Raw genomic sequence first — 12,015 nt, forward strand, 5'->3', positions numbered from 1 at the left:
CTCAGGACAGGTAGAGAGGATGACTAGAACAGAAGGAGACCTTAATTAGCCCTGGAGACTGGCGGGGACTGGGTGACTCTCCTCCCCTTTGCCCTATATAGGGTGAGGAACTCCCCACATAAGATGGGACTGACTCCCTATGAGATCATGTTCGGTCTTCCTCCACCTATTATCCCCAATTTAAAACCTGAGGTGCTTGCTGAATTTGATGATCACCAACTCCTTTTCTCCCTCCAAATGTTACAATGAACCCATGAGCAGGTATGGCCTAAGCTGAGGGCCTTCTACAAGACTGGGCCACCCCCGGACCCCCATTGATATCGGCTGGGTGACTGGGTGTATGTGCAGAGATACCAACACCAGATACTTAAACCTCGCTGGAAGGGACCCTACATCAAGATCCTGACCACTCCCACCGCTCTCAAGGTCGACAGGATTACTTCCTCGGTCCACTACACCCACGTCCGGCCAGCTGACCCACACGCTGTTCTCAAGGACTTTGTTCCAGAATGGAAAGTCAGACTTGCAAGAAGAGTAAAAAAAACCAAAAACATAAAAGTAGTAGGTATGCAGATAAAGGCAAATAGGCCTTAACTATAAAAAGCAGTGGTAATGCTTTCTTGTAGGACTATGAAATACTTAGTGTAGTCATGATGGACTGGGTAATTTAGCATCCTCCTGTATTCAAGTAGAAAAGCTGAATAAACCATTCTTAGCCATTTGCTTGAAGACTTTGGAGAATTCATGAGGCAATAAGAATTAAGACGCCAGGCTCTGGAGGAGCTAGAAACTTCACAATGTGAATCTGAAATTTGGGGCTGCTTCATTGTGGGTACTTGTCTGCACATTCTGGAGGAGTCACATGGGAAGCTGAACAGAATTTTTTATAGCGTCATGGGATCAAGTGGCCCCAGGGACGCCATAAGAAGTTCTAAGGATCCCTAAATGGAGTCCTGGAAGATGAGGAGAGAGAATAGGGCAGAAGCAATATTTGAAGAGACATTGGCTGAGTATTTTCCAAAGTTGGCAAGAGACCTCAAGCCATGGACTTTTAATAAGTCCTATGAGCTTCAGAAAGATAAGAATATACACTTTCAAATTTTGTGTTCAAATTTCACCCCCAAAGTGGGATAGACTTGCTTACATTCTTAAACAGCACTGTTGTGACCTGAAATGTTAATTTGTAAAAGAGACATGAATACTGTCTGTTAGATTTATATTGAATGTTCTATATGTTCTCTTTCATTGTTCTCTTAGCTTCAGTTTACTTCTGACCCACGTTACCACAATCTTTGACTCTAAAGTTTTCCTTCTTTGGAAGTGTATTTGCAGTTGGCGAGTGTATTGCTAACCTTATGAATCTTATAAATATTACTTGTTGAGTTCTGAAGTTGACCTAAATTTTGACTTTTCCCAGGAAGACAGATTAAAAAAAAAAAACGGGTGTGTTTAGGACATTGTAAAGTTGGTTGTAAGGAATGACACAAACTGAGTTGAATAGAAATGTCGATTATGGAGCTCCCAAGAGTTAGTGGGTTTTTCTTACTGACATTTAAGATAGGAATCTCTTTGGCCACCACACACTATGCTCCACAACCTCTGATTACATAATTGATTTGGTTCTAATGATGCATGCGAGTTTTTGCCAACCTTCCTATGGATGTAATAAATTAAAAAAAAAATTGTATCTCCTTTTCCCCAGCACTGAGCAGGAGAGGGAGAAGGAAAGTGTTACTCTGTAAATGCTAATTGAGAATTCAGTAAGAGCCACACATACACTGTGCAAAGTCCACAGATAGACAACATCCACGGCACAGTTGGATCCTCGATGATTCTGGGTGAGGTGTGTCCCTGGATGCCTGTATCAACCATGGTCCCACACACTCAGCGTGATCACATCTCTGCATCTAGGACCAGCCTGCCTGGCATCACCATGACTTCACTCTCAGCACTTTTGTGAAGCTCAGTGGTGAGTGGAGCCCAGAACATGTGTTAAGCCTAAGAGAACCAGAATTTCAGAGCATGAAGTGCTTTAGGCCACAAGGTTTGTCCTCCTTGTTTAATATCTTGAAAAGCCCAGGCCCAGAGAGTTTAAAGTACTTTGACCAACGCTGCGTGACTGCTTCATGACCAGACCTACCATCCTGGCCACCCGAGGAATTGTAGCAAAACATCTGAGCCCATGTGGCTCTGGGCTGGTGTGAATCTCACAGCTGTCCCAATGTATGCCCTTGCGTTAGACGCACTGTGGTCAGGACAGGTCAGGTGCCCTCTAGCAGAGATGGCTGTAATCCCAAAGGAGGATTGAGGTGTTTGTCCTGGGAAAAAGAGAAACCACCCTGGGCAACTCATGCCTGTGGAGGCCGAGAAAAATTAAGACCATTGCCTTTGTCAACAGGGGCCCAGGACCCATGATTGGGTCCTGCAAAGGATCCTCTGAAAAGGGGGGGAATGTGGGATCCAGGAAATCTAACAAAAATCCCCTACCCCTGGACAAGCAGAGCAGGACTAACTCCATTTTGTGCTACACCCATCTCATGTAAAACCCCCCCACACGACCTGCCTATTGGTTAAGGCACTCCCTCACCCTAGCTTAGCTATTAAGCACACTTTCATCAGAAACCAGCACACCTAATTAGGAATGCGGGACCTCTGACCTTTAACCAGCCAAGGAATGAAAACCCCTCTTTTGCCCCCCAAAACTGCAGCAAGTTCTAACCAGAATAATAGGCTAGTTCAAATGGTCACTATAAGGTGAATCGTAATTCAATGGCCACCTGCGTGTAGACCAACATGACTGTGCAACTACGTATGTTACAATCTCATTGGCCACTGGCCCCTATAACACTGCTGTGCTTCTTAGTCTCGGGGTCCAAGCCCCTGCTCTGCTGTATGGAGTATACTTGGACCCAAGCTCGAGCTTGTAAATAAACCCTCGTGTACTTGCATCGGTGTCGGCTCCTTGGTGGTTTCTCGGATTCGCAATCTTGGGCACAACAGTAGAGGAGAAAAGTCTTCACATTGCTTCCTTTTCAGCTTTAACTTCCCTTTCCTTAAGGTAACATCATCGCTTCTGTAGATGAATGGGAATTCTATACAATGAGGGCAAAAAATAGTACTGTCCATAACTTAAACTCCAATTTACACCTTTTATTCTTGTGTCTAGTACTTGGCTGTGGAGGTCAATTCTGAACATTGGACATCTCTCCTGTGTGTTCTAAAGGGGCAGTTGGGGGACGCCTGGGTGGCTCAATGGTTGAGCGTCTGCTTTCGCCTTGGGATGTGATCCTGGAGTCCTGGGATCGAGTCTCACATCGGGCTACCTGCATGGAGCCTGCTTCTCCCTCTGCCTATGTCTCTGCCTCTCTCTGTGTGCCTCTCGTGAATAAATAAAATCTTTTAAAAAGGAAATAAACCTTTTTTCTTAACTCCAGCATTTATAACATTAAAAAAAATCAAATAAATCTAGACCCAGCGTGGAAGTCTAGTGATGAAAATTAGCAGAAATAAACAATATAATATAACCAAAATATAAAACAGGATAAAAATTAAAGTAGGAGCGGTTCCTGGGTGATTCAATCAGTTAAGCACCTGATTTCAGCTCAGGTCATGGTCTCAGGGCCTGTGGTGGGCTCCCTGCTCAGTGGGGAGTCTGCTTCTCCCCCTCCCTTTTCCCTCCCCCCCCCAAACTCATGTATTGTCTCTCTCAAATAAATAAATAAATAAATAAATAAATATAATAAGAATAAAAATAATGAAAAGCTAAATAAAATTAAAAAAATAAGGTTCTTTATGGTTTTCTATAAATTAAGTCATCTGGGAACAGAGAAAGGTTTAGTTTCTTTCCTTATTATTTTTTTTAAAGACCCCCAGGACCCTGGGATCATGACCTGAGCCAAAGGCAGATGCTCAACCACTGAGCCACAGAGGCACCCTAGTTTTTCCTTACCAATTGGATTCCCTTTATGTATTTTTTTCTGACCTAATGTTTCAGACTAGAATATATAATGCTGTGTTGAATGGAAGTGGTGAAGTCACTTCTTTACCTTGCTTCTGATCAAATAGAATGTTCAGTCACTTACTATTGAATAAGTTAGACTTCACCTTTTGGTATGTACGTGGCCTTTATCAGGTGAGGGTAGTCTTCTTCTATTCCTTTTGTTGAGTGTTTTTTATCTTGAACCACTGTCCCAAATGCTCAGATTCTTGTTCTGTGTGCATTAATAGGATTATGTCATGTTTGATCTTCTTTCTGTTAATGTGCAGTCTGAAATTGATAGATTTCCATATCTTGAGACATCCTTGATTATCAGGAAGAATTACCACTTGATCATGTTGTAAAATAGTAAAATGTTCTTTTGATTCGAGTTGTTTAATTAATTGTGGACTTTGTAGGACTCCTTGTCACAGGTAGTACCTGGTCATCTTCTTTGCTTGTAGTGTCTTCCTCTGGGCTGTGATAACCTATAAATGCTGATGTCACAGAGAGTGTTTGATGTTTCACTTCTCTTCACTCCTTGGAAATGTTGGAGGAGATCATGAAGTACTTTCTCATTAAATGTTTGTTTGAATTATCCGGTGAATTCATCTGACACAGGGCTTTTCTTTCTTAGGGTGTTATTTTATTTTATTTTATTTTATTTTATTGCTTTTTCAAGCCACTCAGTAGTTGTAGATCAGCTGAGATTGTTTTTTTTCTAATATTTCCCCATGGTGGAGTCAGGTAGGTTATACCTTTTTTGAAATTTATACATGCTTTTTTGATACCTATTTACTGGCATAGTAATTATGCATCATCACCTCTCATAATTACTTTATTCCTAAGGTATCACTGATACTGTGTCTGCTTTCATTTCTTCTGGTTTTAGTTGGTTTTCTCTCTTTCATTCTTACCTGATTCAGTTAAAAGTATGTCATTTTTATTGATCTTTTCTTACAAGCAACTCTTCCTATCGTAGATATTTTACTGCTTTTGCTACAACCTATTTGGTTGATTTCTATTTTAAGTTTAAATTTCTTTCTCTCTGCCAATTGTGAGCTGAAATGGTACTTTTCCTGATTTTTTTGAGGTATAGGAAAGTAACGCATGCTACAGCATGACAATAGAAATACCTATTACGCCATGTGGTGACTACATTGTACGCAAGTGCATTTGTTCATGGAAGAATAAAGTCCTGGTGATTCCTTCTCAGCCATCTTGCTGAAGTTCTCTAATTTTAATTTTGCATTTTAGGAGTTTTCATTATACTCATCTGAAAGTAGTAAATGGGATGATTTTGCTTTTCTCTTATTTGATATCTTTCAGCTATATCTTCACATGCCACCCAGAGCTTCCTGCCAAAGCTGTGTGTAGACGCTTCTTTCCAAAAATTAGAAGTGTTTTCTGAAAGCTCCAAACTTATTGTACATAAGAGTGTCCCTATAGGAGGGAATCCTCATAAATATAATGAAAGCATGAAAGCTCTTAACCAGACCCCCCAGTGTTGGTGGTAATCAGAGAATTGATGTGTGGGGGAAAAAAAAAACATACAGATGTAATAAACCAGCGAACACGTTTAGCCAGTCATCAAGACTAAATATACAGGACACCCGGGTGGCTCAGCAGTTGTATGTCTGTCTTTGGCTTGGGGCGTGATCCCTGGGTCCTGGGATCCAGTCCCACATTGGGTTCCTTGCAGAGAGCCTGCTTCTCCCTCTGCCCGTGTCTCTGCTTCTCTATCTGTGTCTCTCATGAATAAATAAATAAGATCTTTTAAAAAGAAAAAGATACATTTGCAAGGAATGTGGCAAAGCCTTTGATGGGCCCTCAATGCTACCTCAACATCAGCAAATCCATGGTAGAGAGAAACCTTACAAATGTGAAGAATGTGGTAAAATGTAGAAGTACCTCTGATTATTATATGGACATAGGTGAATCCATTCGGGAGAGAAACTTGACAGTTACATTTGCAAAAAGAATGTGGCAAGCCCTTTAACTATCACTCAAGCCTTACTGAACTTCAGAGAATCTACACTGGAGAGAAACCTTACAAATGTAAATACTGTGGCAGGGGCTTTAAATTCCACTCAATTCTTATTGGACATCACAGGATTCATACTGGAGAGAAACCTTACAAATGTTCAGAGTGTGGCAAGGCCTTTAATGAACACTCAACTTTGACTCAACATCACAGAACTCATAGAGGAGAGAAACCTTACAAGTGTAAAGAATATGGCAAGGCTTTTAGGCAGTACCCAAACCTTATTCAACATCACAAAATTCACACTGGAGAAAAACCTTACCAATGTCAAGAATGTGGTAAGGCCTTTAGTCAGCGGTCAGGCCTCATGATACATTACATAATTCGTACTGGAGAGAAACCTTACCAATGTAAAGAATGTGGGAAGGCCTTTAACCGTCGCTCAACCCTTACTCAACAGAATTCATTCTGGACAGAAACCTTACCAATGCGAAAAATGTGACAAGGCCTTTATCCAGATCTCAGGCCTTATTCAACGTCAGAGAATTCATTTGTGAGAAAACCTTACCCGTGTAAACATACAGGAAGGCCTCTAATCATATTTCAATACCTACTCATTATCACATAATTCATAACGCAGCAAACCTGAAAATGTTTAAAATTTGAGAAAATTTTTAAGGACTGCTCACCACTTAGTCCACATCAGAGACTTCATATTAGAGAATAACCTTAAAATGGTTAAGAATGTGGCCAGGCCTTTAAGCAATGCTAACACTGACTCCTGATCAGGGAAGGTATACTGGAGAGGATTTTTCCTGAAGCTCTCTGAAAACTATATGCAAATCATTGGATGTAAAGAAATCATCATAACAGTTCATGTATAGACAAGCTTAGTGCTGAGCTCTATCGGCCAATGTAAAGATTACCAAAGGAATTTCAACTGGAAGCCAGGAAGATTTGTGAGGTTGCCTGTACTTGCCCTTACTCTATCTGAAGATCCTTCAAGACCAATAGCTAGAAATATGCTCAACTGGCTACCATTAGACCTCAGAAACTGCCTTAACATTTGGTCTAATTACTAACCATTCCCATTTAGTAACATTAATTCTATCAATGGGCTAACTTAAAAATACACCTGCATCGTCGCCTCTTCTTCTTTCAAATTTATTCAAGTTACTTAACAAATGGTGTTTTATTCGCTCATGGGATAGAGTTTAGGGATTCATCAGTTGCATCTAACTCCCAGCACTCATTACATCTAGTGCCCTCCTTAAGGTTCATCACCTAGTTTACCCCATTCCCCTGTTGAAATGAGTTTGATTAAACTGACCTATTGTTAGGAGCAAAATACTGGATCAATGGCATGAAATCTACCAGGTCAACTTCTAACATGTGAGACTCTTGAAGTTTCAGATGGGGGAATTGCAGGAGTGCAGGACAGTCTCTATGCTGCCCCCACCACCACTTCCCGAATGTGCCACATTGGCCTTGTGAGGATTTTGAGTTGAGGGTACTTGGGATCCTGCAGGCTTGAGAGAACCTTTACTCTGTCCCTTAAACACACCGTAGATTCTAAATTGGGGGGTGAGGTCTTTCCCAGAGTAAGAGTTATTAACAGAGTTTTTCTCAGTGACCCATCTCTAAGGCAGGACAAAGATGTCATTACCAAATATGTGCCCTTCTTATTGCCGTGTGAAATGTTTTCCTTTCCTCTGAAGCTCCAGGCCCCCAGTCCTTTTTCCTTAGTTCAGCATGACATTGGCTCCTCATCTTGCCTGACAGTCTTTGGAATTTCCACATCTATGGAATTCCTGTATGGATTCATGTGGATTCCTTGTATGTACATCTATTAAGTTTGTCTCCTTTTAATCTGTCTGACGTCGATTTCATTCCTACTCCAGCTGGAAGGATCTTTGAAGGGACAAGAATTCTTGTTCTCAGACAGAGGATTTGATTTTAATGCCTCATTTCCGGATATCCTATAGAAAGCATAAAAAGATGGTGGAGCAGTAGGAGGTACATGTCCAGGAGTTGATATTGTTGAGCTCACTTTTTGCCACTATTTCAGAAGGTCCCTTTTTGTTTCCTGCATAGATATTATCTTGTGTTTGCTTTAAATTTTCTAAGTAGCAGTCAAAATATGTAGCCCATTCAGTTTGTTTAGTTGAATAGATCGCTCTCTCTTGAGGAGCATATGTAAGTACACAAATTAAGTCTTTCAGGCAGTCTTCATTTAGGCCACTTGAGCATTAAATCACCCTTCAGTAGAATTTTCTATAGACACTTGCAAATAGGTAATCCATATGTGTTAACATGACTCCCACCAGATGGTTGGAAGGTGCATCTCCATCCCTTTTCTCCCTATAGTGATGGTTTATTTTCCATCCTAGTGGGTTGAAAGGTGCAGCACCTAAAGGAACTTAGCTGTAAATGAGTGTGCTAATTAGAGTGATCTTACCCCTTCAAGTGTCCCTCTGGAGATGGTTGATTGTATTTTATGTTTTGTGTTTTCCTGGAGTTAGCCTGGCTAAATTCCAAGTGCTGAGAATGGGGCAGCTCGAGTGGCTCAGTGGTTTAGTGCCACCTTCAGCCCAGGGTGTGACCCTGGAGACCCGGGATTGAATCCCATGTCAGGCTCCCTGCTTGGAGCCTGCTTCTCCCTCTGCCTGTGTCTCTGCCTCTCTCTCTCTCTCTCTGTGTCTCTCATGAATTAATAAATTTTAAAAATCTAAAAAATACAAAAGAAAAAAAACCCACCAAGTGCTGAGAATGCTAAGTGGTGATTCTATGCTTCCCCTGATGGACCCGCTGAATTATTTGTATTATGAATGGGAACCACGGTGGGGTGGCCGTGTTTTGCTAAAGATGACTGTGCCACTCTATTAAGAGGAGCTAATGTCCTTTGTCTCTGGATTCATTCAGAGACTCATCTACAGAATGCAGCAAGCATTTAAATTTGCCAGATTGTGATGAATTTTAAATTTTTAAGGGGAAGATTCATCTCTGACACAGACATGTAATCTGTGCTTCTCCTGACTCTAAAGTGTATTGTGGCCATGCAATATTACAATAGAAAATCACCTTCACTTTGGTATAGTCATAACTGAACACCAACTGATTTTCCAATATGCATCCTATTGTCCCATGCTTCCCCTGATCTAGCAGCTGAATTATTTGTATTGTGAATGGCAGTCCATTTGGGATGGCTACAGGGTGCTGAACTTGACTCTGCTACTCTGTATGATGATGCCAGTAGGGCCTGTTTTGGCAACCTGCTTTGAGTGACAGTCTGGGGGTATTGTTAGGGTTGTCATTTTCGATAAGGACATTAGCCCATGAAAATGCAATCAGATACACAGGTGATCATGAATTGTTTTAGTTGGACTGTGGTCCGTGTTCGCCAGAAGTGAAATTTGGCTCATGTGTGGGATGGTTTCTCCTGTTCTTTAACCCCGAAAATGTCCTGTGTACCTAGTCCTCAGTAGTCAGTTAAATACCCACCGCTGCTGTGTGTGTGTATCCAGGGCTGGAATTTACACTCTGAAGTCTCAGACTATGGAAACTTTTCTGTGTGAAGTCTTCTGAATGAAGAATTGATTGTCTAACAAAGGAGAGAATCCACGGACATGTCTTTTTCTGGAAGGGCATTTGAATTCCTCCTATTGCTTTAGGTACATAGGTTCAAATATTGACTCTACAAACATTTCAATAATCACTAAAACTTTCTTAAAAACTAAACTATTTTTGTCATTTGTAAGGGAAAAAAAAGTATTGTTTCTTTTCTATAAAGGGAAAAATCAGTTCTTCCCTAATGTGTTTCTCTGCTCTGTATTCCTCTTACTACATACACAGAGCAGTTAATTTCTAACACTTCTCGTCACAAATATGTGGTAATAGTGCTTTCCCGCCAATTATCACATTGCCAATACCACTTGGATATCCTGCAATTTAACAAAATTTGAACACTATTTACCAAGATATATTGTCAAGTCCCACAGGTAAGATCTCAGTCCCTCAAGACTGCCCCCACCCCAACACACATTTTTACCTAAAAGCTCAGGCTATTACCCATATTTGTGAATGGGTACAGAAGTTCCAATAAGGTCTCTCTGTTCAATTAATTTGCTAGAAAGGCTTGCAAACCTCAGGGAAGTACTTATTAAAGGACATGATAAAGGATATAGATGAATAGCCAGGTGAAGAGATACATAGCATGATTTCTGGGAGTATCTCATGCTCAAAAGCTTTTGTGCCCTGTGGAATTAGTGTGAATCACCCACCCTGTGTGGATATGTTCACCAGCCTGGGAGCTCTTCAAACTCCATGCTATTGGGATTTAATGGAACCTTCTTCATGTAGCCAAGACCAGTCATTAACTCCATTTGCACCCCTTCACCCTTCTCTGGAGTAAGGAGGGTGGGGAGATGAAGCTCATCATTCCAAGCTTCTGATCATAACTTGGTCTTTCTGGTGGCCAGTCCCCACCCAGGAATGCACTCTGAGTCACTTGCATTGGATAAGAGATGCTCCTAGTGCTGTTATCATTTAGGAATTTACAAAAGTGTTAGGAGTTTTGTGCTAAAACCAGCGGCAGTCCAAGTATTCTATTATCTAACAACAGTAAAAAAAAAAGTAATGATACCAGTCCAAAAGTATACAATTATGTACATTAAAATCATTTGAATAAAGCAATAGTAACAGAGGACCATACATTGTAAATACTATAGAATGACTTTACACTTTGGTTAATATTTTATATTTCATTTTTCAAGAAAATAGTAGTCTAGAACTCATGTTTCCATGCTGATTTCTCTTCTTCTTTTTCTTAGAGTTGTATATATTTATTTATTCATTCATGAGAGGCACAGAGAAAGGCAGAGACATAGGCAGAGGGAGAAGCAGGATCCCTGTGCAGAGCCCAATGTGGGGCTCAATACTGGGACTCTGGGACCATGCCCTGACCCGACGGCAGATGCTCAACCACTGAGCCACCAAGGTGTCCCTGATTTCTCTTTCTGAACCTAAATCTTGAACCCTGGAAAATGGCAATGGAGTATTTGATAGTGGGAATGATCTTCTGGCTTCTGGTCCATATTTTCCCTGGAAACCTGCAGGACTTCTACCTCTTACATCATCATTTTCCTTTACCCCAGTGGAAGCAAGGAGAGTTTGAGAATTTTTTCTCAGTCATCTGAATATTCCCAATTGTTGGTCATTTCTTCTAGTGCAACCCCTAACATCTTGGCAGCTTTTGATTTGAAATGTTTACTCCATTATTTTGGATGCAGATGTATTTTCTAGTTTCACAATGCCCAGTGGTATCTCCATTGGCAACTCTGGCCCCCTTGAGTGTCTTCCAGGCCACCATCAGTCCCAGATCTCCAGGAGGGATTATGTTAGAGTTCCACATTCTATGGGCCCCTTCTATGTCCTATGCTAGATTCGACATGAGCTGGTCAATATCAGAGTTCCTATGTATTTGTGTTACAAGAAGAACAACAACAAAAAAAACACATAGCAAACATTATAGGCTTTGGATAATGTTCTGCTATATCGCATGAGGAACACATAGACTTAGTCTATGCAGCATACAGATGTACCTCCAATGTTTTGTTTTTAGGACTCACTATGGTTGTCATTTGGTGAGTGCACAAGTATAGGTGCCAACACCTTCACAGGAACAGTATCTCACCTAGATCCTTCCCTGAGAGAACAAAATAATAAACCTTCTTGTCCTCAGGAGCACCTTTGTAACTTTTCATGCCCTCTCTGCCATCATTGTAATTTCTCACCTTTTTATTAGACCACGTGGGTGGAAATGAACAACTCTGTCTTAATCAATGAATGTTTCCCAACAGCCATACACTTTATTATGCTCAGTTCGGTCTGTGTATCCTGGAAGAATTACAAAACTTCATCTTATGAGAGGAATGCAGTCGTTTTTTTTCCATGTCAGTCTATATATTCATGCCTTACAGTGTTACATACAATTATAAGCTAGTCACATTATAGGTGAAATAGTCAATAAGATCATCCACTCTAGTAATGAAGACAA

The 12,015-nt window shown here is 40.9% G+C and overlaps 1 protein-coding gene and 1 pseudogene across 7 annotated transcripts in view; one reads left to right on the plus strand and one right to left on the minus strand.

Moving 5' to 3' along the window:
- LOC112643367 (zinc finger protein 420-like) overlaps window positions 1–12,015 on the minus strand; it is a 642,213-nt gene that overhangs the window by 499,228 nt on the left and 130,970 nt on the right. For 2 of the 7 annotated variants that reach the window (XM_049108103.1, XM_049108102.1), the window contains exons 4-5: window positions 2,944–3,092; window positions 2,141–2,318 (exon numbers count right to left, since the gene is read on the minus strand). The exons of 3 other annotated variants lie outside the window; for them this stretch is intronic. In XM_049108103.1, the coding sequence (XP_048964060.1) occupies window positions 2,141–2,184 (44 nt within the window). In that variant the 5' untranslated portion in view covers window positions 2,185–2,318; window positions 2,944–3,092. The remainder of the gene's footprint in view (window positions 1–2,140; window positions 2,319–2,943; window positions 3,093–12,015) is intronic. 2 more of the 7 variants (XM_049108104.1, XM_049108113.1) reach the window with 2 other exon arrangements.
- Window positions 5,097–6,517, plus strand: LOC112643414 (zinc finger protein 430-like; annotated as a pseudogene).

This window comes from Canis lupus, chromosome 1 (assembly GCF_003254725.2).
Source record: "Canis lupus dingo isolate Sandy chromosome 1, ASM325472v2, whole genome shotgun sequence".
Classification (NCBI taxonomy): domain Eukaryota; kingdom Metazoa; phylum Chordata; class Mammalia; order Carnivora; family Canidae; genus Canis; species Canis lupus.